The sequence below is a fragment of the Cetorhinus maximus genome, chromosome 14, assembly GCF_964194155.1.
Source record: "Cetorhinus maximus chromosome 14, sCetMax3.hap1.1, whole genome shotgun sequence".
In the NCBI taxonomy this organism is placed as follows: Eukaryota; Metazoa; Chordata; class Chondrichthyes; order Lamniformes; family Cetorhinidae; genus Cetorhinus; species Cetorhinus maximus.
Window position 1 is genome coordinate 62438725 of NC_135892.1, and position 25989 is coordinate 62464713.

The 25989-nt window shown below is 43.8% G+C and overlaps 1 protein-coding gene across 1 annotated transcript in view; it reads left to right on the plus strand.

Annotated features, from left to right (window-relative positions):
- nrxn1a (neurexin 1a) overlaps positions 1-25989 on the plus strand; it is a 1849731-nt gene that overhangs the window by 331354 nt on the left and 1492388 nt on the right. The window contains exon 5 of the mRNA XM_078556994.1: positions 20177-20206. Coding sequence (XP_078413120.1) covers positions 20177-20206 — 30 coding nt within the window. The remainder of the gene's footprint in view (positions 1-20176; positions 20207-25989) is intronic.

Sequence of the window (25989 nt, forward strand, 5' to 3'; positions counted from 1 at the left end):
GGAACATCAAATATTAGAAGTGACAGCTGCAGATGAATATTTGTGAATGCTGAAATTATTTATAGCCACAAGAGTTGTGATTTTTCATTTCTGTGATCTTACTCTTTAGTCAAACAGAACAAGTGCTCTCAATATCTTCACACTTCCATTGCCTGGCTAAAATGACAGCAGCACCCTGAGCAGCAGCTAGGTATCGCTGCATTTCCCTCCAAGGGAGTTGGTAAAAGAGTGGCACTGCAGTGCTGAGTAGTAGTGGAGAAACAGGGAAAACAAATGTAGGTATGAAGAATAATGGTACAGTAATTGGAGGAGAATGCTGGTTTAACTGTGAGGCTTATCTTTTTATTCAAAGTGGCACAGCGTAGGGACGGGACCTGCCAGTAGAGAAATATTTGTCAATGACTCGTGAGAGGGCCAGGCAAATTACTTCTAAAGCTATCAAGGGGATCTTTGGTTGTTTGCCATCATCTGTATCCAAATAAGCCATTTTGCAAAAGGGAGAAGGGGGAATGTTGGACTTCTTTGAATGTGGCTGCCATTACAAAGTGTAAAATGCAAATGGCACACACAGCAAGTATTCAAGCAGCAAAAACTAATATAAAAAAAGAAAAAAAGATGAAGACTTATCTGGTCAATACCAGTCTGTTATTTAAACATGATAGCACTGAAACAGCAGCTCTGGAGCCAATTGTTCCAGGATTTAACGGGGTATCTGTCCCTGATCTGCAACAGGTGTTATTAGAGGAATTTTGGGTGCAAAGCTCTCTGAAATTCAGTTGCATAAAATTTACATTTCTGCATCCTCTTCAGGTACTACCACCCAAAAAGTCAAAGAGAAGGTTTGGGTGCAGTGCTGTACAGGAGCAGAAATTGAGCAAATGTCCAACTCCCATGTTACCTCTCCATTACAGCTATTTTTCAGAAACTATGGCCTGAATCTTCGGCTCGGGGTTGGGACCTGCTCACTGAGGCGTAAAATGACGCAGGGTAACGTTGGGCGTGCGTCCCGATGTCACCGTGCGTCATTTAGATTTTCAGTTCAATGGGCGCGCAGCTGACTCGGCTGTGTGCCCGCCAAACTGTCAAAGGCCTATTAAGGCTATTTAAAAAGGCAATTAAGCAATTACCTGAGCTACCTGTCCAATCTTAAGGTTGGCAGGCAAGTGAAGAGCTCAGGCAGCCTTTGCATTTTTCTTGGAACCTCATTCACAGGCGGGATGAGATTTCATGAATGATTTTAAATTTTCACACACATTTTTATTAACCTTAATCCACATGTCCCAGCTCAGTGGCAGTTTCACATGAGGGGACATGTCATAAAAATTAATTCTACACTTTATTAACCTTTTAAAACTTAAAACTTATCTCCCTGAGGCACCTCTATGCCCCAGGGAGATTTTTGCGCCCATGCGCAAAAGGGTGCACTCCCGACTCAGGCAACCCCATCCCCCCCCCCACCCGCGCAGGGGGCACACAACACTCCTGGGTGCACGTCTTTTAAAATGGGGGTGCCGATCGGGTCCGCGCCCACCCCCGCACAGCCCCCCCCACCCAACGGAGAGAAAATTCTACCCTGTAAGCTGGTTTTTGATCGTACAGTTTTGCTCACAGCGGTTGCCTGGTCGAGTGCGGGATGGTGTTGGGAAATTGACATTTTGGGGCGTGGACTTTGCTGTGGCTGTTTAACTAGGTCACAGCATTAGCATCCTGCTTCTGACCTGGGTTTCTCGACCAATTGCAGCGTGTGGGCATGAAGTTTCTAAATAAAGGGATCCCAACAGGGGTCAGATTGACTGGATTCTACATTGAAACTTGAGGCTTCAGCAACCACAGGAATGGAATCAAGATGTGGGGATGCTTTGATACTTTTCTGGAGGTCCTGCTGTGGGCTGTGAGGACTCTCAGAGAAGCGCTGTTTCCTGCAGATGGGAGGAAGAGGCCAGCCTCTCAAAACAATCAAAAATGGACGGAAGTGGTCGAGGAAGTGAGCAGCAGAGTGTGGCCCCTTGAACTTGGATTCAGTGCCTCAAAAGGTTCATTGGCCTCATGACAGCAAGGAAGATGGGTGGTGCCCCACTTTCATGCACAACCCCCACACTCTACCTTTCCCAGAATTATCCTGCACAACACTCCTCAGACCAACATATTGTGCTTCTGGCAGTCTTTTGTTTCATGAGATGGTGGTTTGCACCTTGGTGGTCACCTCTGTTAAACATTGCCTCATCTGGCGCAGGAGCCCCAATCTGGCTTGGCATTCCAACCCCTACTTGCTGCAGGTGAAGATGGTGGGCTGAGAAGGTGCAGGATTTGCTGGCCCCTGTTTTCTCCCTCCTCAGCCAACTGAGCTTTCTGTTTCTCGTCACCTCTTTCAATGCCTTGCTGAACAATCAGTCTCACGAGGCCCTAGCCATTGATGTTTGTCTCCCAATTGTCTGTGTCAATGTTTGCCATTTTCATACCTCGCTTGCAAGTGTCCTTGTTGCGGAGGCATAAATGCCATTAGATCGTGACACTGTAGCCAGTTCACTGCACAGTGGCTCTTTGGGTAAATGGCCATCATCATTCCAATGAACATGGCTGAGCCATCGTAGACCTCCGTTGGCCTGCAGCTGCACTCACTCCTCTCTCTTGAAGCACCTCCTCATGTTCCAAACTAAACAGCCAACACTGACACTCACCCTAATCTTAGTGCAATATTAAGCCCATGGCAAACAGTCAATGTCCACGAATATTGTCATGCCCTCCTATCCACACAATCCATTTTCCTCACTCATCACTCTCTGTTTTCCCTCCTTTGCAGGACAGGAAAATAGATAACTCCAGGAAGAGACAGAGAACTGGAGGATGTCCTCCAGTGGGCAACAACAGCGTGTGTGAGGTTCTACCAGCATTTCCAGAAGTACTGCATACTGGAGAGAACTTGAAAGAGTGCATCTCAAACATGAGTGCCATGATGTCTCGTCATGATGGTGCAGATGTTCACCTCTATGGAAAGAGTGGCCACCTGCATGGATAATCAAGCATGGCAGGCAGCTGACTGTAGGCTGACTCTGGCCGATGGGCTGCACACTCAGTCTGCTACTTTAAACAGATGGTGGAAAGTCTCACTTTGACCATTCAGCGTCTCACTGAGCAAAGTGCTCTCCAGCTGGCAGGGATGTGTGGGTGTCCTGTGAGAAGAAAGATTGAGAAAGAGCATGTTGAAGAGGGGCCTCTGCTTGAGATATTCCCAGTTCTCACCCTTTGCCCCCTTGTCTCTCCGCCCCTCCTCCCAGTTAGCACCCACATGCTGCCTCCTACCCCAAAGATAGGATTTTCCCCTGTGCAGGTGGGACAGTCCCTGGTAGGTCCTTCATGGTTCCAAAATCAAGATACTGAGGTATCTCCACTGTCAGAACAGGGTAACAAGGAATGTGCCTCTAACTGCTGAAGACATCGGTGTTGGATTAGATGTAACTGGAAATTGAAAATTGTGACTTTTTAATGGCACAGAGGGATTCATTTGTGTGATTATAAACATATCAAAGTGTTAATGTATTACAAAATGTAAATGAACCATGCACTTTCCTTCAAGCCCCCGTTGTTCAGTTCTCTCCACTGTTGTGAACCACGTTCCAAATGGGCTTTATTCTTGAGAAGAATGGTATGACCAGGGTGGAAGATGAACAGAGGTTGTGAATGAGTTGGAGGAATTTTGGACTCTGGGAATAACATGTGTTACAGTGTGGCATAAGGTTTCATACGCTCAGGTTATCTGAACTATGCTTGGATGAGTCCGTCACAGGCTTCTCTGACAGCCAGGTGAGCAGCTGCAGGTAGCCTGGACACATCAGGCGCCTCCTACTCCTCTGAGGGTGCAGAGTGGTCCTCACCTTCCTTCTCTGCAGCTCTAGTCCCCTCCGCAGCACCATGTTGTGCAAGGAATACAGCAGACAGCTACTATTCTGGAAACCCTCGCTGGTACAAACTGAAGAGCACCCCAAGGTCAAGCACCTAAATCATATTTTTAGCAACCCAGTAGCTTTCTCAGTGATTCCCCTTCTGGTCTTGTGGTTCCGGTTGTACTTCCTTTGCATCTGTGGTAGAGCTCCTCACAGATGTTGTCAGTCAGGTCCTTAGCCCTTGTCTTCAAGGAGCAACTCCCTGACCCTGGAGATGCAAAGACATGTCAGAGATGTGACTGGCACAAAATGAAGGCATCATGGCAGCTTCCAGGATGCATTGCATGGATATGCATGATTGCTTTCTGGCGTTTACATACCAGCTGAATATTGATGGAGTTGGAATCCCTTCCACTTGATGAGGCTGTTTGTTGGTCGACTTGAGAGCTCCTTGAATGCCACATACATGCAGTCTGTGATTCTCTGTACCTGCAGGCATTGAGTCATTTTAGCAAAGGTGAGAACTTGCTGTTGTGACTGTTCACATCAGTAGTAAAGTTGGCACAAGTGACAGCCCTGGACAACATGGCATTCATTACCTGGGAGATGCACTTCTGGGCAACTGATAATGAAATCTTGTGAATGTTAACCAGCATATCCTTGGAAGCAGCCGGAGGCGGAAAATATTCAGAGCTGTGGTGACCTTGACAGCCATTGGCATTGCTTGTCCACCTTGTCCACTGGGAAGGAGGACTTGTACCAGGTGGCTGCAGATGTCAGGAACGACCTGGCTTGAAAGCCTGAACCTTCTGAGGCACTGCAGCTCCATCATGTCAAGAAAGCTGATCCTCTGCTTGCACTAACCTGTGTTAGGGGGGTCCGTCCCTGCATGCTGGAGCTCTGTGTCCATTCCCTCTGTCCTGTGAAGCAGCATGTGACAAGAGAAAAAGGCAGAAGCTGATGATTTTGTTCCTACTGCTCTGGATGCTACTGGTGTTGGTGTTGCTGCTCCTCATCAGAGATCCAAGGTGGAGCTGCATAAATTGCTCCCATGCTGCAGTGAAGGTTGACTACAGGGCAGTTCAGATCAAGATGAGTAAAGTCCAAGATAGGCAAATTAACTTTTAAAGGTTGTACCTGTAAAGTAGTGAAAGCACATTTACATTTCCCATCCTGGCAATTTCACAGAGCAATGAATACCTGCTGTATTCTCACTTGTTGACTCTGGCAAGTTTCAAACAGCGCATGAAATCCATTTGCTGGCTGTTTGAGCAATAATTCTGAATTCAAGTCAGGAATAATTAGCTCTTAACATATTTAAACGAGACACTACATACCCAAGGGGGTTCCCAGTTGCCCCAGTAAAAGCTGGACGTGAGAGGATTGTGCCAGGTTTCCAACAAGCAAGCGTTTTTCAGGAATTTAACCCCACTTGCACTCAAATCCGTCTCCACTAGTTAGTTAAAATTCTGTCCTATTAGTGAACACAGCAGAGCTAAATCAACATATTTGGGTTTTGTGTTTGTAGTAATATGGAACCTTTCAAACCAGCACTGAACAGATATGCAGCAGTGAATAAATAGCTGTGACAGAGATGGGAATTCAATCTATGCTTCATACTGCTTTAATTAGTTTTTGAATACTTTTAATCATTTAATTATAGCACTTTAAGCTTCACTATAATGACAAATTGTGGAAGTGGATAAAAACTTCAAAAAACGTAATAAATATTTTTATCTGATGGGTTTACAGATTATTCATCTTTTTCCACTTCACAAAAAATAGTAGGGCTTCTTTATAAATAGTTATGATATAAGGGAATAGAAATAGGTTTACTATAAAATAATTTAATTTTAGTGGGCTTCATGGAGTATGTGCTCGAGCAATTAAAGATCAAAAAAACTCTAATCTTCAAGTCCTCCTTTTTATGCTTCATTGGATTGTGTACACTTTTGTCCAGCTTCAGAAGAGACAGGAATGAATACTATATAATTGGTCATTGATTGTTCTTCAGGGATTTTTGCAAGTAACTGCCTAGCAATAAATAAAACATGAGTAATAATGCTTTGATAGCTGTAAAGAGTTACAGGGATAATACCATACTTTTAAATAACTCCCCAAATGTCTAAAACTGTAAAACTGTAGATCTTGAATAATCCTGATCTAGGTTTAATCTAAGGCAATTGCATTTTAAAAAATCGAAATTGGTTATTGTGTCTGTACCGAACCTGGTTTTCATGACATCAGCTAATCCACATTAACTTGATTTTAGATGCTGTAAGTATCTGTCTGTTTATTTAGAAAACAATAAACATTACCACATGAGTTTCAATTGTACATAACAATTAGTAGTGAGTGGTCACAGACTGTGTTTATTGTGCGTAGCAAGCCAAATAGCCATACATAATGCACATAATTTTGTACCACCATCATCTCTAGTGCCATCTCTTGTTGTGTTGCAGGCAATAAATAGATGAAAGAGTACTAAGTGGCATTGTTTTGATTTATTTCTGCTGTCATTACAAACTGCTATATTGCTTTCTATAATTGAATTATAAAATGGTAGTCATGGAGGATCATTTTATCTTGCTGAGCCTCACTAACAGAATGCAAAACACTTGTAATTTTATCTCCCATTGAATATGTGCAGTCTAAAATCTGGCTGGTATTGATCAAAAATTAAAAACTTGTTTACTGTAATGAAACACCGTGCTTACTTAATCTTTTACTGCCATTGAAGGATATGGTTTGGCACTAAGGCAAGTGAGAGATTTAAAAAAAGATCCTTAATAGAGCAAGCTAAATGATCTGAATAATCTTTTTTCTCAGGGTGATTGATCCTGTTCCCTGAGCCTGAAAGCATGGTACAAGAAGGAATCAGGTCACAATTCATTGAAAGGCATTCATCCTTTCAGTACAGAACTGGACTGGTAATAAGTTTGTGGAGACAGAGTAAATGGTGTGAGGCTAACAGGAAAAAAAATGTACCTCATCTGTTGGGTTGCTAGATGGTCTGGGGAAGGAAAGTTGACTACACCTATATCTGACAAGGAAGATGGGCATGAAAGGCCTCAGGTGGCAAGGTTGATGTGAAATGTATTGGCATGTTAGTGGTCATCAATGCAGTGTCTGCAGCAGCCTTAACTTTCTTTCTAATACATGCGCATGTGGTGGCAAATAGTTAAATAGCTTTGATTATATGTCTATCGTTATATGGTCAGTCAAACTAAACAGCATTTTTTTTATCATCATAAATGGGCAGGCTCATTAGATGTGAAATAGCTAGCAGCAAGATTCATACAAAGTTGTACAGAGATTGTTGCAGAAATCTAGGCACTTTGATCCAATCAGTCAATGTTTGTGTTGATCCTCCATATTAGCCAACATTCTAATCTCATATGCCTGCCATGTTTCCATATCTGTTTAATCAAGGTATTCCTGAAAATTGACACGGTCCCTCATTTGTTTCAGCAGGACAGTTGGGTAGCCGCCTTAGCCAATATGTTGGTGTCCATACCTCTAGCACATAATGGGCTTGGAAAGTTGTATTCACAGTTAGTTCTTGTTACTCAGTTTTATGCCTGAAAAGTGGGCGTGAGGAGGACCACTTTCCACCAGAGTTTTACAAAATAACAACACCTAGAGGGGAAGAAAAATACTAGACAAAAGCTGATTCCATTTTTTTTTGTAGCCAGTTAACTATTTACCACATTCCTCAGGTGAGCTCACTTTTAAACGCACTAAATAAACAACTTTAAAAGGCTCCTAATATAGAACAGCTAAAATGACGTAAGACATATCAACCAAGTTGTCAATATTAAGCCCCAAACATCCCCACTGAGATTAAACTGCACACTCTTCTAGCCTCTCACACTCCCCTGACTTCTCATGGGTTAATATTGCTTTGCTATGTTTATGTATCACATGCAGAATATTCTCTTGTTTGCAAAGCAGCAATACCTTGTTTAGCACTCCTAATTTGTTCCTAAAAATGGCATACTTAAAAAAAAGTGCTAAACAAAAATCACTTTCCCATGAGGAAAGATGTATTAAAGGTATGTCAATTTCCTGACCCGTACATTAAAAATCTGTTGATTGCCTTGAATTTATCTGGCCCAAAATCCTCTTAATAACTCTTAATAATTTATTAATTCTTAAAAGGTTGCACTACTAACTCTTTCAAATTACCACCAGCTCACTGCCTCTCCCGACTCTCCAGCTTGCCACTTCCCTTCCATATGCTCTCGCTTGCCCCTTCCCTCTCAGACCCTCCTGTTTGCCACTTTCCTCCTGCTCGCGGTTTCCCTCCCACTTTCCGCTTCCCTTCCTGACTCTCCCGCTTGCTGTTTCCCTTCTGGACCCTCCCTCTCGCCGCTTCTGTTCCCAATCTCCCTGCTCGCTGCTTCCCTCCTGCTCGCCAACCCACCCACTCCGTCTCCCTTTGTGCTTTCTTCTCCCGAGCCCTCACTGTGACTGGGGGCTCTGGTGAGCGCCAGCAAAAGTGAGGGAGCGAGACGAGCTGCAAGTGGTAGAGAGGGGGTGGGAATGTCAAGGAAGTAGTGAGCGGGAGGGTTGAGGAGAGAGGTGGCGAGAGGGAGGGTTGGGTAGGAAGGCGGCGAAAGGGAGGCTTGTGGAGGGAGGCAGCGAGTCAGGAGAGGTGGTGAGTGGGAGGGTCGGTGAGTCAGGAGAATCACCAAGTAAGAGAATTGGTGAGTCAGGAGGGTAAAGGAGGGAGGCGGCGAGTGGGAGGATCAGAAAGAGGTGGTGACTCGGTCGGGAGGAGTTTGTGGAGAGGCAACGAAGTGGGAGGGTTGGCGAAGGAAGCGGTGAAGTGGCAGTTTTTAAAAAGACTGAACATGCTTGGTAACCATATTAAAGTGGAAATAGCGGCAGCGCTATTATGGAACATTCCTAATTTACCCACAAGCTAAAATGAAAGTATACCATTAGAACAGGCTCTGAATGGGGGACCCATGTACTGTTAACAAGGTGTGCAGAATGGGCTGATTTGATATGGTAGATACTGTTATGGCACAGCCAATGGTAAATGCTGAGTTGTTCAAAGCCCAAAGGGAAACTTGAAACAACTCCAAAACTTGTTTTGCAATTTGTATAAATTTGGAGATGGGTGCCTTGAATTCAGTCATAATAAGGCCACCAAGTCTTATAGGTTTTTACAAAACTAGATTAAACACTTATTAATAAAAGAAATTATTTTAAACACATACATAGATCTTCGAATTACTACTATGGTAACTTCTAAATCCCCTACTTAATTTGACTCCCAGTTACACTTTCATTAAGGCAACAATAAGACACATAGATTTTAAAAGACCCAGGCAAAGTGACGCACAACACCCTGAACCAGTTGAACGCAAGCTTTCTTAACTTCAGTTCTTTGAAAACAGCGCTTGAGGCATAGATACTGAAGGATTTTCACACTTGTTAGATCTTAAAAGGCCTGCCCTTACACACAGCCTTTGCTCCTTTATATATATTTTCCCCTTTGAATGCAAATACCCATTGGTTCACTATGACTTTGGACTTTACCTTTCTGATCATAAAAATTTAGCATAGTACCCATTTTGCCAGTAATCCTTAGGAAAAATAAACACGTTGGACAGGATCTTCTCCCTGTCGGGGTGGATGTGCAGGAGCGGGTGTGAGCTGGCTGGTTCGCCGCCATTTTATGTGGGCGAGCCAATTAAGGCCCGCCCAGCGTGACGTCCGCCAGGAAGCGCTGTGCGCACCCTGTGTGGGCGGGGGGGAATTCCCTGAGCCAGGCACGCGTGCGAAAGAGTGCACCGATCTCCGAGGCAAAGTGCTGCCTCAGGGAGATCGGCTCAGGTTTGAAAGTTTCAGTAAAGAAGGGGGAAAAAATTACTGACATGTCCCCTCATGTGGCACTGTCATATGAGCTGGGACATGTCAATTTCTTTTATACAAACATCTTATAAAAATTTTAATACCCTCATGAAACCTCATCCCGCCCGTGGATGAGGTTTCATGTTTTTTCAGAAGCCCGCCAGGGCTCCCGTCCTGCCTGCCAACCTTAAGGTTGAACGGGCAGGTCCATTGTTAAGTACCTTTTTAATGGCCTTAATAGGCCTTTTACAGTTCGGCAGGCATGGCCCACCGAACTGAAAATCTAAATGACGCGGGGTGACGTCAGGATGCACACCCAAGATCACCCTGCGTCATTTTACACGTTGGCAAGTGGGCCCTGCCCCCTGCTTGCCAACTGGAAGATGCTGCCCATTTTTTCTGAACTTCACCTGGCTAGGTTACACATTTCACCCCTCCTTTGAAAACAATCTAGTCTCGTTTATTTAAAAATGCAAATGTCCTTTTACACCTTGCATTCTGAACATCCCCCATGTTTACCATGTTTACAGCAAAGCCTTCAGACCAGCTGTTTTTAATCCAATTAAGTCTCTCTCTTTCTCTTTCTCTCTCTCTCTCTCTTTCCCTCTCTCACACACACAAAATTTTCCGTCATTGGGCGAGCGTGTGCCCAACCCGAACAGGAGTAAAATACTGTGCAATGACGTCGGGCAACCATCCCGAAGTCATCGCGCACTCTCACAACATTTCGTTCGGCGGGCGCGCACAAGAGGTGGCAGCGGCCTGCCGACAAGATGCCTATTGAAGCCCTTAATCAGTTCATTAAATCGAATTTTTCGCTACCCGTCCAACTGTTCAGTTGGTGGGTGGGCAAATAGGCCAGGCTGCCTTTACATTTTTAACAAAACCTCGTCCATGGGCGAGATGAGGTTTCAGACAGTAAATTAAAAAAAAACAATGAAAATTTGTAAAACTCATCTTTAACATGTCCCTGCTCATATGACAGAGTCTCATGAGGGGACATGTTTTCCTTATTTTTGAAATAATTATTTTTAATGTTAAAAATCTTCAGCTCCCTGAGGCAGCTCTGTGCCTTCAGGGAGTTTTCATTGAGCGCATCCACGTGCCTGCCCTCCTCAGCTCCCCTCCCCCACCCTACCTAGGCAGCGTTGCGTGATTCACGCTGACTGGCCGTTAATTGGCCAGCTAGCATGAAATCGTGGGCAGCGGACCGTTATGCAGTTGCTCCCGGGCCTACCCGCTGCGCCCGCCCGACAAGGGGGAAATCCTTCACATACAGACACAGATACTACTATTTTACAATAAATTCCAAAAGCATGAGAATTATTATATCTTCCTGATGATATTTTTGACAGTTTTATGTTTTGATTACGTGTTACGCATTCACTTTTTATTGATGTTTGTTGTATTTATTTGATTCAGTGAGTGTAGCAATTTTAGGCTGAACGAACGTGATCAGATTTTTGAGGTGATTGCGAATGTCAGTTTGGGAATACTGTCTCTTTTTTGGCACACTTCTGATTATAGTGTTGCAAAAATGTACAATTTCATGTTTCTCAAGTTTTAGGAGTCTAATTTTTAGTGGGGATTGAAGTTTAAATGTAAGATATTGGAAGCACCTGGTGAGAGGTTGATAAGTAGACCTAAAGTAATTGCAATTCAAAGGCTGGCCTGTGTTTTTTTAATAAGGTCAGAGTTGGAAGTAGGAAAGCAGTGAACAATAGGTTTGAGTCTGAATCTTACTAGAGACAAGGTGTCTACAATTATCTTCATAAGGGGTTTAACTTATTCATGTGGGTCCCAGATCAAAGGTTTGAAAGCAATGTGTAGACAAGGGAAGGTCTAGAGGTATCCAGATAGTTTTCAGATCAAAGGTTAAATCTATATCCGGGACATCCCAGGTGTGCCACATTGATGTGGGGGATAGATTGCAAGGAAGTATGTTTTGGTTTTGGGTTTATTTGTGTGTTTTCTCACAGAAGCAGACAGTTGGAGCCTGGAAACAGTTTTGAGAAGCAGATGGAGAATTTTCCAGAAACTGTAAAGCAGAAGAAAAGGGAAATCAGAAATATTTCTGAGTTGTCACTAGGCAAGAGTGCAATGAGGCTCATGTTTGAGCTGAGAATCCCAGCAGTTGGAACGCAGCTGGATTATCTGGGCCATCTACTTTGCAAAATGTCGAAAATCATGTGTGGCCATTCTAATATATATTAAAGAAAGGTCTCTATTTGCATTATTAAAGCAACTGGGAAAGTGAATAGAGACTTAATGATGCATGAATTGGTAAATCATTTTGGCCATTAGCATTCTTGTAAGGTATATTTTGTGGAAACACTTTGGCGAATAGAATTTTAAGTCTTGTACATCATGTTAGAAGACTGGACTGGTACATTTCTCAAGAAGCCATCAGTCTTCCTCCTCTCCCTCCCCACTAAAGGCTACATAAAAAGAATATGTCACATCAGAAGATTTAGATTTGATTGCACTTGTGAATAATCAGGCAAAAATTAAAAGACTGCAATTTGATTTCTGTATAAATGTCAGATTTAAGAGTTTTTTTTATTCTTTCATGGGATGTGGGCGCCACTGGCTAGGCCAGCATTTATTGCCCATCCTTAATTGCCCTCATTCAGAGGACATTTAAGAGTAACCACGTTGCTGTGGGTCTGGAGTCACATGTAGGTCAGCCCAGGTGAGGATGGCAGATTTCCTTCCCTGAAGGACATTAGTGAAGCAGATCGGTTTTTATGCCAATTGTTTCATGGTCATCATTAGGCTTTTAATTCCAAATTTTAATTGAATTCCAATTTCACCATCTGCCATCTGCCGTGGTGGGATTCGAACCCAGGTGCTCAGAGCATTACCCTGAGGCAATACCACTATGCCACCACCTCTATTGTTCATGCTGCTACACAGATAAAGAAAGAAAGACTTGCATTTATATAGCAACTTTCATGGCTAGCAGGCATCTCAAAGCGCTTTATAGCCAATTAAGTACTTTTTGAAGTGTTGTCACTGTTGTAATGTGCAGGAAATGCAGCAGCCAATTCACACAAACTCCCACAAACAGTAATGTGATAATGACCAGATAATCTGTTTTTTTGTGTGTGATTGATTGAGGGATAAACATTGGCCAGGACAATGGGGATAACACCCTGGCTGGTCTTTGAAATGGATATAAATGGAGCCTGGGCTTGTTGTTTCATCTGAAAGGTGGCACCCAGTGCAGCACTCCTTCAGTAATGCATGCATAGGTAAGAATTTTCCTGTCGGCGAGCGGGAGCGGGGCCCGCTTGCCGACGCGTAAAATGATGCGCGGTGACGTCGGGCAGGCATCCCGCCGTCATCGCGTGTCATTTAGATTTTCAGTTCGGCAGGTGCGCAGCCATGTCAGCTTTGCGCCTGCCGAACTGTCAACGGCCTATTAAGGCCATTTGAAACCTAATTAATTAAATTTAATGAGCTGCCCATCCAACCTTAAGGTTGGCGGGCAGGCGAAGAGCCCAGGCGCCCTTTGCATTTTTCATGAAACCTCATCCACGGGCAGGATGAGGTTTCATGAAGTGTTTTGAAATCTAATAAAAATGAATACATTTATTCTTTGACATGTCCCAGCTCATGTGATAGTGTCACATGAGGGGACATGTTTTAAAAGTGTTAAAAACCTTTATTTAAAACTTTAGCACTGAAACAAATCTCCCTTAGGCACCTTTGTGCCTTGGGGAGATCTCTGCGCTCTTCTGTGCGCATGCGCGAAAGAGCACCGGGAACCTTTCAGGGAATCTCTCCCGCACAGGGAGCGCTCAGCGTTTCTGGGGGAGCATCACGCTGGGCAGGCCTTAATTAGCCTGCCCACATAAAATGGCAGCGCATCCCCGATTGGGGGCGCAAATTGGGTTCCCCCCGATGGGGAGAAATTTCTGGCCATAGAGACATAGAGGTCTACAGCACAGAAAAAGGCCCTTCAGCCCATTGAGTCTGCGCCGGTTGAACAAGTACCTAACTATTCTAATCCCATTTTTCAGCACTAGGCCCATAGCCTTGTATGCCGTGGCATTGCAAGTTCACATCCAAATACTTCTTAAATGTCACTTAAGACTGGACTATTGCTTTTGATTTTTTATGCTCAGGTTCCAGAATAGAGCTTCCACCTGGAACTTTGAGTGAAACTTTACAGCTCCACCCCCCCCCCCACCCCACCCCCTGCCAGGGGTGGGATGGCAGGCATGTGGTGGGCGGTGGGTGGCTGTAAAATTGGTCGCCATGCCAGCAGTACTATTCTTGGCACCTACCTGCTACCTATGCTGCAATTTTTACCAATGGCAAGGAAGGTGTCGGGCATCCCACTCATCCACGGGCCAGTTGAGACCCTTAAGTGTACAATTAATGGTCACTTAGGGGCCTCCTCCCTTCTCCGCTAGGATTTTACCATGGGGCAGAGAGATTGGTGCCAAGTGTCCAGCACAGCAGGTAAAACCTGATGGCCAGACAAGAGAGGGTGCCTCCTTTCCTGGGCCCCTATGCCATTGGAGGCTCCACCCAATGTATTACACCCCCAGCATTTCCTTTTCCCACCTGCCCTGTCCACCCCCACCACCCATCCCCCCAGTCAGGCCTGTCTGCCATCCTGGTCTGGGCGAAATCTCAGACTTTGTCCGGGCTCCATCGCAACTCGCTACTCTTGTGGACTGCCTTCAGTCCCAGCAGTGACCACCTGATGGCGCTGCCAAGACCAGAGAGCTGCTGGCCTTTTGATTGGCTGGAAACACTCAGAGACAGAACTTTCTCCCCAATGGTGGTAGAAAGCTTGCCCCAAGGCAATAAATGACCCAATGGCTGTTTAATAACTGCGGGCTAAGTGGACGCAGGCTTGCCCCCTACCTTTCACTGGGGAAGGGGGGAGGGTGTGGGGGGATAGGGAGGTGGTGGAGTGGTTGAGGTGGGGGTGATGGTGGGTGAGGTGTGGACCTCAACCCTGGTGTAAAATTCAGCTCCTTGTGAATCAGGGGTGAGAGTGCTACCAACTGAGCCACAGTGAAAAATTCGCATCCTTCCTGCCTAAATAGAAGTGAAGGAAGCAAAATGTATTCACACCTGGTACGTTCTTGTGGGAGAATCTAGAACTAGGGGTCACTGTTTTAAATGGCCGACCCCTTATTTTTAAACAGAGATGAGGAGAAATTTTCTCTGAGGGTCATGAGTCTTTGGAACTTTTCTTCAAAAGGTGGTGGAGGCAGAATCTTTGAATATTTTTTGAGGCAGAGGTAGATAGATTCTTGATAAGCAAGGGAGCGAAACATCATCGAGGGTAGGCTGGGATGTGGAGTTGAAGTTAAAATCAGATCAGCCATGATCTTATTGAATGGTGAAGCAGGCTTGAAGGGCTGAGCTCCACCTGCTCCTAATTCATATGTTTGTATGTTTATCAGAATAGTGTGTAATCCTCATTTGAATATTTGCAATAAAAATGTTACATTGCTTGAAAAATTCCTTTTGTTTTCAATGAGTTTTGTTCATGTTTGCATTATTTGGTCAGGGACCACGGAGCGGAACAAGCCTGGATCAGCATATGCCATTGCACATTATGCATTGCTGGTGGTGGATAATTGTTGTTTCTAGGCTCTAAATTTAGGGCAGGATTTTCCTGCAAACTTCAGGATCCTGCCACCAGGCTTAAATGAGGGTCAGAAGTCTGCACTGTATGGGAAATAGTCACTCTACTGTGATTTTCCATGAATGAACTAATTAATGGCTAGCGGATGGGCTCAGCTTCCAATTAAGGATGCAGGGCAGGCTTTTAAAACTGGAAGGTCAGCATTCCCAAGATGATGGCACACTCTTATCAACTTTTTCAAATTTAAAATAAAAAAGGCCCTTGCAGCTGGGTCACCAATGTCGGGGTGATTCTTTCCTGAGGATGGCCTGTGGCTACTGCTGTACCCAGGGATTCAACCACATTCAAAAAGAAACAGAACTGCTGTATGTGCTGTTAAACATGGATCCTTCTTTCTCTCTTGGACTCCCTCTGCTGGTACATGTGTGTATGGTAGCCTCAAGTGGATAAAATGCAAAATGCAATTTTCAATACACTACACCCCCCCTTATGTAATTGAGAGGCATAGCATGTTTCAATGGGTTGTTTCAAGAAGTGTAAACAACAAATTTAAGCATTCAACTTCAACATTAACACTATTACATATTCAAACTTTTGTATTAATTTGACAATGCACTTAGTTATATACATTGAGATGAAAGATTTGTTCACCAACTGAAAGTAGTTCCCTTCATAATATAATCACTTAAGTATGGTGGATGTTTTCTCTTACGAGTAGGATATTGCCTAACATCTAGTATTGTCTCATTTGACTCATGTTTTTCACCTGAGATGCCGATGTTGGATTCGGATTCGATGCTTTCGAATGATGTTTTCGGTGCTTTGGAGAATGACGCATTTCATGTGATGACTTGCGAACTGCACTGAGTAATGATCATTGATCCTTTTGTGTTGGTCACAACAAATGACTGGATGTCATAAGCGGTTGTTTGGTTTCCAACATGACCATCCCTTTTACAATCACTTTATCTCCTGGCTTTAGTGGTGTAGCTCCAAATTTCATATTTCGCCCTGCCTTTACTCTCATTTAATTCTTCTGTTCTCAATTGTGTTTGCGTACATCAAACACATAGCTCAGGAAGATGTGTGCGCATGGGATATGCAAAGATGAGTGTAGCTGGAGGTGACTCCGATATCTTAAGAGGATCACAAAACTTTGACATTGTGGTTGTTTGAAATGGCAGACACTGATTGATTTTGTGCTCCACCATGCAGTTAATTCCTGGGAACAAAGCTTTTCTTTAAAGAGTTGTTTGATTTTGACAGTTCCATGGAGACCTTCATGTGCTATATCGACAACACATTCCCTCAGTGAGTGTGGAATGGGAATGTAGTTGTACGAGATCAGATATGGTTGTAATGATGAGCTAATTTTGAACATTGTGAAAGTTTTGTAGTGTGTGAATAATTTTGTTTGTAGACACTCTGTTTGATCATGTCTTTTCGGTTTCATGATTCCATAGCTGAGATATGTAGTTGTAAAGTCTCATCTTGTTTTGTTGCCACATTGATGTCATCTAGTTTTAGTGACCTTGGCACTGCACTTAGCCTTACGTAGTTAAGGTGATGTTCGGCAACCTTTCCCTTACAACAAGTAGGACTGACTGTTGGCAATGGATGTCGTGAAAGATAGTCAGCTGCACTGAAGTTGCCTGGCTGATACTCAACACGGAACTCGTGCCCTTGTAGTTTGCGTATTCAACATTCCATTCCAGTGTTTGTTTTGCGGATTGTTAAATACGTTTTCCAGTGGTCTATGGTCGGTCATTGCTTCAAACTCACCTCCATACAAGGAGAAGTGAAAGTGTAAGATACCCAATGTGATTGAGAGTGCTTCTCTCTCTGTTTACAAATAACATTGCACTACAGGTGTTAGCAAACTGCTTGCCATTGCAACAATCAATGGGTTACCTGTCTTCTCTTTCTGCAAAATAATTGCACCTAAGCCAACCGGGCTTGCATCCATGACTATCTGGATATTTTTCTCAGGGTCAAGATAAGCATTTGTGCAACTTACTGACAACCATTGTTTGATCTCCTGTACGGTCTGCGGTTTAGCCCACTTCCATTTGGTCTCTATTTGTCAGATCATGTGGGGGACTGCTAACATAGCAAGGTCAGAAATGAAGTGATTGCAGTGCATGGTGGGATGAGCCCTAGCAGACTTCAGACTTCCTGTACATTTGTAGGATCTGCAACATTTGCAATGGCTGCAACTTTCCATGGATCAGCTAATACTCCTTCACCACTGAACACATGACAAAGAAAATGATTCTAGTCTTGTTGAACAATCACTTGCCTTTGTTCAAGGTGAGGTTACATTTTCCAAGGCATTGTGTCCATGCATGTAGGCATGTCTCAAGTTCACTTCAGTGCGACAGTAGATAATAGTGTCATCATTGATGTTTTCGGCGTGCCTTCAAGTCCTTGAAGTGCAGCCTGAATCATGTGCTGAAATACCTCAGCCACTCAACTGACTCTAAATTTGAGCTTCTTGTATCAAAATAGTTCCGTGTGAGTGGAGAATACTGTAAGATTTCTTGATTTTTCTGCAAACTTGATTTGATCGTAGTATACATTGAAGTCAAGTTGAGCGAAGTGTTTAGCACCATTCACTTTCACTATGATGTCATTGATGTCGGTGTTAAGTGTCTTTTTCATTGTATGGCTTGGTTTAGTGACCGCATAGCAAAGCCGATTCTAATTTGGATCTTGCTCTTGAGTTTCTTGATGACGTGTATCGATGAAACCCAAAGGGTAGACTCATCCCCAACTTTCTTAGTAGTGTCAAAGTCAAGTAGGAGCTGAAGTTCCTTCTTTGCCTGCTTCCTGATGTGAAATGGGATTCATCACCATCAATGCATGACTGGGGCACATTATAGCTTGCATGTAACATCTTTCAGTTTGCCATCACAGGTGAAGCAGCCAGCATACAATTCAAGAACGTTAGTGATTTGCTTAGGGATCACGTGTGTGACTGCAATCATGTGCAGATCTTTTGCTGTTTGGAAACTGATAAGAATGTCACATTCTCCAGATATGACACAGAATACAGCATTTGTCTTTAAATGAGACTGGCATTTCAAAGGCTCCAAGAAATTCCAGTGGTTTGTCACTATTGTCAGGAAAAATTTTCATATTTCCTGAAGTGAGTAAGTAATTTAGACACCTGTCTGTCGTTGAGATGAGCTATGCATCATCCAGCAGCTGATGCATTTCAGGTAAATGACCTTTCAGTAACCCTGTTTCTCCCTCCGCAGATGCTACCAGACATGTTATGTATTTCAATCTTTACTATTATTATAGGATAGTCATATAGTACAACCATTGACATTTTTTACTACTCCGTTGCCCTAGTAAAATCAAATAAAATGAGCATTAACTTATTTCCTGAACTTGGTTGGTTAAGCCCAAAGAAAAGTTTTGCCGGCAGAGCATTGCTTGTAAAAATGCATTGGTTATACTTCACCATGCAACTGTCCCACCACCCCCACGTCGCCAAACTATCAACAGACTTCTGGCTGTTGTCTGGCAGAATGTGCTGAAAATCTGTTTCTCTTCATCTAATACCTGACTCTGCAGATCTTTGTTTGGTTCGCAGTTTGTTGCCAAAGACCGATCCCTGCCTACCTAGGGATCCACTTCTCTTGCCCACTCCTGCCAGATTTTAGGGAAAGTTTCTACTGAAGAAAGACTCTGTTCTCCACTTTTTTTTTAATGAGCTACCCATGAAAGAGAAAACAGCAATGAATAAGAAGATGGCTGCAATAGCATAATTATATATCAGCAATGCTTAGAAAATTAGCTGGTTAAGAGTGGTACAGAACTGTGCACTTGTCTTTTCTCTGAATGTAGATCTCCTTTTCAAAATGATTGAATTTTTTTTTGCTTATGTTTATTTTTGACAAAAAATTATTAGTTAAAGAAACACTGGACACATAGTTACTTCTGGCTGAAGTTGGAAACTGTTAATAATTATAGATGTATTCATATGTTTGATATTGTCACATTTAGTGTCAAAAAAAGTATGAAATTGGACACTGTTAATAATTATAGATATATTCATGTGTTTGATATTGTCACATTTTGTGTCAAAATGAAAAAAGAATGACATGGAAATTGTACGAAATCAGTTCTGGAAACAGTGGCTGGTAATTCGACACACAGAACATTATAAGCTGAGTTTCTGTTTTATGGATACAAATATAATACTTGCAGAAAAATCTGAAGTTACAGTGTGTTAAAATGAAATATTTGCTGAACTGAATATATTAAAAAATTCTAAAACTATGAATATTAATTACTCACTTACAAAAGCTCAGAGGGTATTAGTGCAGAAGGAGGGTATTTGGATCATTATGTCAGTGCTGACTTTGTGCTACAACAGCCCCAAACTACTTCCACCACTCCCTTCTTGTCTTATCCCCCTGAGTACTTCTCTGGTTCAAATATTTAATCATTTTTTCCCTTAAAAGACAAGATCATGCATGCCTCAGCTCTGCCTGTGGTAAAGAAATTTCTTCAAATCTCTTTCCGCACTCTTGTTAATAATCTTACATTGAAGATCTCTCATCAATGACTCCCCTACTCGGGAAATAGGCTGAACAGGAATAGACTATCAAAATGGTTCATAATTTTAGAAACCTCTATTAAACCTTGGAGGGAAAATACATCAGAGAAATACCTCCAGAGTTAAGCACTTAAAATCCATAATCCCTTATTTTTTAAAGCAGTTGTTTATTTTGAGTATGATATTGTTATAAGACACTGAAAATTTAGCAAGGATTAACTAGTTAAGATTTTCTTCATTCCCAAGGAGTTATCTCTAGCAACATCTACAGGACTGGTAAGTTGTCTGTTTCAGATTTCCTTCCTTGTGTTTGAAATTTCTTCATCAGTACAGTAATGTTTCTCTGATAAGTAAATTGTTTTTATTCATTTGCTTCTTAAATTCAAGGCTGCTAATCTGCTAATTGTCATATCATTACACTTCGGTTGGGGACTGAAAGTACCTATTTAAAGCTATCTTTCATGCCTTCTAAATGTTCCAATGGGAGGGAGAGAGGGGGAAATGTTCTGAGGGAACTTAAGTTTCGGTGAAAATAAATAAATTGTTTTTTGCAAATGAGCCTGAAAATATGACATGAACCATTTTTGAATGTTTAAGTGATATTACTGGTTAACATTTTATCCGTTTAACAAATATCTGAAATGTGACTGTCTGAGCTTTCAACTAGCTTTGATGCATGCTTGCTGCAAGTTACACAAGCTTCTTTATATAGAATGTACTCTTTTAAATGTGCAATTATGTGAATGATGCATCGTAATAGAATTCTACTGAATTTTATTGGGCTGTTATGGGTGGAATAGGACAACAGGGTAAATACTATTCATTTCAAAATGTTATATCATGGAAAATAATTCATTTTTGTATTATACAACGGCAAAATGTTGGGTTTGCAGAAAAATAATTAGGACACTCTAATCGGAGATTTTTATCAATCAAGATATTAAGAACTGGTCTGACTATACTTGCGGAACTAACATCTTGAATATTTAATTTTCCGTGTTTAGTTCTAACCATGTAAGAAAAAATGATTAGAATATATTCTGAAATTTCATATTTGTAAATTTGATGTTGAATTTAAGATGTTTAATTAAAATAAAACTGAATGTAAGAGTTGAGGTGGTGCAGTGAGTTAACAAACGCCAGGCTGATCAATAGAATGACAATTTGGCAGGTTCTATAAAGAGCAAGTTATCTGCTTCACCAGGTTACTGCCCAGGCGGTGCTGTTCACAATTTTTCCCATGTTTCTTCCCATGTATAATGTGAATTCAGATCTAGTTTAGTTTGATAGTATGAAGGTTTTCTCACTCCATAACCAATTTGAAATGAGCTGACTCTACTCAGTTACCTGTGACCATCAACTGATGCCATATCAGCAATCTCACACAGAGATATCATAAAAATGATGAGGAAAGTGGAACAATTCGCACTGGTAAATGTAAGTAGGATTGTGCCCTTTTCAAATTAAGTCAAGGGCAGAAATCTTGTGCTGCTATCGGCAGCAGGAAAAGAGGCGAACAGGTGCATTTATTTGTTTGGTAGGCGAAATGTCAGTTTCCCGACAGCGGGATGAAAGTAGGGAATTAAGGTTGTGGCGGATTGAAGATGAACCAAGCTTCCCGATGGCAATCAGCAGGAACCTATTTATAATGTATTAGCATGTCATGCATACTCATTAAAACACCATTTTGCCAGATTAAATGGTACCTTAATTTGCAATTAACTTTGTGGCGAATGAGAAACACGTGCCTTCAGGTTCACAACTGGTTAAGTGAGACATCAAGCAGGAGAGGGAGTCTTCCTGGCACATTTGGACTGAGTGGGAGCTGGTTTTCTTTCATGGAGAGGTATGTTGTGCCACAGGAGAGGATGCATTGATGTAATGAGTTTGGGTGGTGGCAGTGCAAGGGGATCAGGACTTAGCTGACCAAGGGAGGGAGGGAGAGGCTCCTGCTGCCATCACTGGGAAACAGAACCTCCCACTGTTCCTGGATGGGCAGGAGGAGAACCTGCAGAGAGGCATTGCTAAACCATGACGCCACCTGTTGACTGCTCTGAGTGTTCTGAGACATCACGCCAGAATACCAAGTGGGAGCAGCAGCTGTGGCTATTTGGCGGGGTGTAGAGAGGCAGGGGAGTGGGTATGAGCAGATGATAGCAGTGATTGAGGCTATCTGGAAGTGGTGGGGTCAGAAGTTTTTAGCAGCAGTTGTAGTCTCAAGGCATTCACTCACACAGCCAGTCTGATGCTGCTGGAGTGCAGGGAATGAATGCCTGTCTGGGTGTGCTTTAAATATGGCGCCCAGACCTTTGACCCCAAGAGGTAATGGCAGGGTCATTGACTTCCTGCCTGTCCCCAAGCACAATGGGCTGGACACCTTGTCCATCAATATCTAATTGCATGTTTGCACCTGGTCAGCTATCCTGCCTACAAGTGGAAGTCCCGCGCACTTCCGGTCCCACCTTCGGGGCATTCAACGTTAGAAGAAGATTCTGACCTAAGGCACGTTGCAGAGGCAGAGTAGAGAGAGCTTTTACCCTTAGAGATAGTGTCTGAACAGACTGACCCTAAATTTCATTGGTTATTGAGCTCATCTCCCCCTGTAATTTCAGCAGAATAACTGGAGAAAATATGTAAACAGTTGAAAATGCATGTCCCCTCCTTCCCTCCTGTCTGTGGAAACTTGGGCTGCAAATATTTAACTTGTATGCTGAGCACTGACACTTAAATGTCAATATTCTCATTTTCTCTAAAAATGGTTCCCTCCACCAAAATAAAACAAATCTCAAATTAAGCAATAAGTTGATATCTCATTATAAGAATTCAATTCCATTAGCAGCAACAAATAATTAGTAGCATACACCTGGAAAAAGATCAGCATATCCCGTTTTTTTTTGGGAGCACACGTATGATTTAAGTGCTTGGCCCCTTTTAATTTTTTTTTTGCATGGCCACGCACACACAGCAAACTAAAGGGCATAGATGAATAGGAAGCAAAAAGAATGTTTTGCTGACACAGAAAAATCTTAGCAAGAATGAAACAGGTGAAAACAAATAACGATGCAAATTACCTTACAAGTTCTATAATAGTAATGCTCACCGATGCAGAAAATGACACGGGATGGTGTCGGGCGAACCTCCCGACGTCACCCCGCGTCATTTCAATTTTCAGGTTGGCGGGGGCGCAGCTGAATCAGCTGTGCGCCCACCAACCTGCCAATGGCCTATTGAGGCCATTTAAAAAGTAATTGAAGTAATTAATGGACCTGCCTGTCCAACCTTAAGGCTGGCAGGCAGGCCAGGAGCCCTGGCGGGCTTCAGAAAAAGCATGAAACCTCATTCATGGACAGGATGAGGTTTCATGAGGGTTTTAAAAAATTTAATACAAGTTTGATTAAAAGTGATGGACATGTCCCAACTCATGTGACAGTGTCAATGAGTCAGGGAAGTTTTATTTTTGTCCCTTCACCATTTTTGAATTTGGTGCCGATCTCCCTGACGCAGCACTTAGCCTCAGGGAGTTGAGTGTGTTCTTTCACGTGTATGCGCGAAAGAGTGCACTCTCGGCTGAGGGATTCTCTCCACCCCCCCCCCTCGCACAGGGAGCACAAAGCGCTTCCTGGCGGACGTCATGCTGGGCGGGCCTTAATTGGCCTGCCCAAGTAAAATGGCGGTGCGCCCCCATCGGAGGCATGCCCACACATGCCCGCTCCTGTGCATCCCCCCGGAGGGGGGGGAAATTCTTCCCCTGGATTTTGCAGTCACCAGTGAATGACCAGCACTCTGTTCATGACATTGACAATTGCTCACACCTTGGGTGGTATTTAATGGAGACGATGGGAGTCTCACTTCCAGGCTGGAGACCAAGCAAGAGGCTTGCTTCCTTTGAAAAAAGGTCGCCAAATTAGGTGCCAATCAGACACTTAAGTGGGCAGCTGTGGGCCTTCCCCAGAATCAAGGACCCCGGGGGAAGACATTTTGCCTCTCTGAAAGCTGCTGGCCAATCCAAGGCTGGCAGCTGTGTATGGTTCAGCAGCAGGGGAGAGGTAGCTGTTACCAGTAATGTACCCACCCGAGGCTGAAGATCGCCAGTGGATCCAAGTGCGTGATCAGGGGATGAGGGTCGCAAGGCAGGCAAGGCAGGGAAGGAGGTGGTGTGTTGGCAGCAAGGGTGAGAGGGGTGGCACTCAGCAGCCTCCTCTTCCCGATGCCGAGTCTCCTAATTAAGCATTGAATGCCTTTGAACAAGGGATTCCCTCTGAAAGTCCATACAGACTTCCTGCATGGCGACACCGCCGCCCAACAGAGGTTGAGGCCCTTAAGTAGGCAAATTACGCACTTAGTGGCCTGAATTGGCAGTGGGGGGGAAAGCCATCCACGATCCCTCCCACCCAGTTAAATGCCCCACTGCCACCAAACTGGTCTCAGGGAAGGGCATTAAATTTTGCCCTTTCTGTCAACTTTTGCATTGTGACTTGCAGTTATTCACAAGTCAAAACAGTGCAGTGCCTTCTACAGGTGACCTGGAACCTGACTGAACAGAGCAAATGATGGTGCATTCTTAACCAATCAGATTGAAGAATCCTCACTGAAACACACTGTATGAAATGTTGCCAGTTTGTTTTTAACTGCAAGGTGGCAAGATTTCCAGGTCCATAACTCAAAACCAAGAGTGCTGCGCCTTCCGATTCAACTTCCCAGTGTCCAATTAGGGATTGCCACCCATTCAGGGAAGGTGGATGGATTTGGGGTGGGGGCGGGAGAGCGCGGGTGGCAGGAGGGTGCTGCTTTCGAAAGCACTGCCAACAGCCTTCACTGTGGCTGTGATGTGAGTGCTGCTGACACAAAAGAGGGTAGAGAAAATTGGATTCAAGATAAGCCTGAAGGAACCGGCAGCCATTTCTTCAACCCCAGCATTATCCATGACAGCTTTGCCTGTGGGTGGCCTCAGGTTCACAATTTTCCTCATTTAGCATTTAGATTGCATGTCACTTTCATGCCATACTGAACTCTGCTGTGCCCTCGCTTCTTGTGAATCAATGGCTGGGATATCCCTGTCCGCCGGCATCAGGCATGTTCAGTGGCGTGAGCAGACAATATGGCAAGAAGGCCAAAAATCGGTTTCACAACTTTGTAAAACCAGTTTGCGATGGTCCACTCTGCCCGCCGATGGCATATGTCAGCATATTTTTATGAAGCCAGATCGCGCCGGACTCGTCCTACCGCCCACCGCCTCCCCACTCTACCTCCTGCTGGACCGTCCGCCCACATTGGCGGGACACCACACCGATGTATTTCACAACAGCATTTATAAGGTGTGCACTTGGCGGGCTGCTCTTCACTCGGGGTTTCAAGGTTTGTTTGCCCACCTAGCTTCAGTCAACACTCACAGTCATCAGCGCCAGGTTTCACAGAAAGCACCACATCATTTTTAGGGGGGCTCATGGATAGGCCTCAACGTATCAGATCAGCCATATGTGGGTGGCTTTTCAATGGCTGCAGGAGGGAAGGGGGAGAAGTAGCTTTAGCCGATGGAAGAGGCTGCAGGACGAGAGCTATACTGGGGAAGGAGGGTATCTCAGGATGTGTGTGGGGGCACATGTTGATCTGTGCAAGTGGTCTCAAGATGGTGAGGGCTGAGGAGGCACTCTCCAGAGGAGATGCGGCCAGATGGAATTTAGAGGGTATGTATGTGAGAATGGGTGATGTCTCTTGAGCTGGTATTGAGTGAGATGCTAGTGAATGTGTGATGGGCTTGAGTGTGTGAGTTTAGAGTGATGAGATCATTGACATACCCTGGTGGCACTACCTGCATTGGATGACCAACCTTTTCTGTGCAACATTTGCACTGATCACAACTGTCATCACCTACCAAGCCAGAGTGGTAATGTAGCTGCCCCTCCTGTGGCCAGAGCGGTGTAGAGGACAGCACAATAGGCCTCCATGGGCTCCAAAAGACGCTCAAGGGCTGCAGTCGACTTGCCTTTCGGCACCATGTGTTCTTTGACACAGTCCTGGGCTGGAAGCACTGAGCACGGCTGTACTCTAAATGTGGTGCC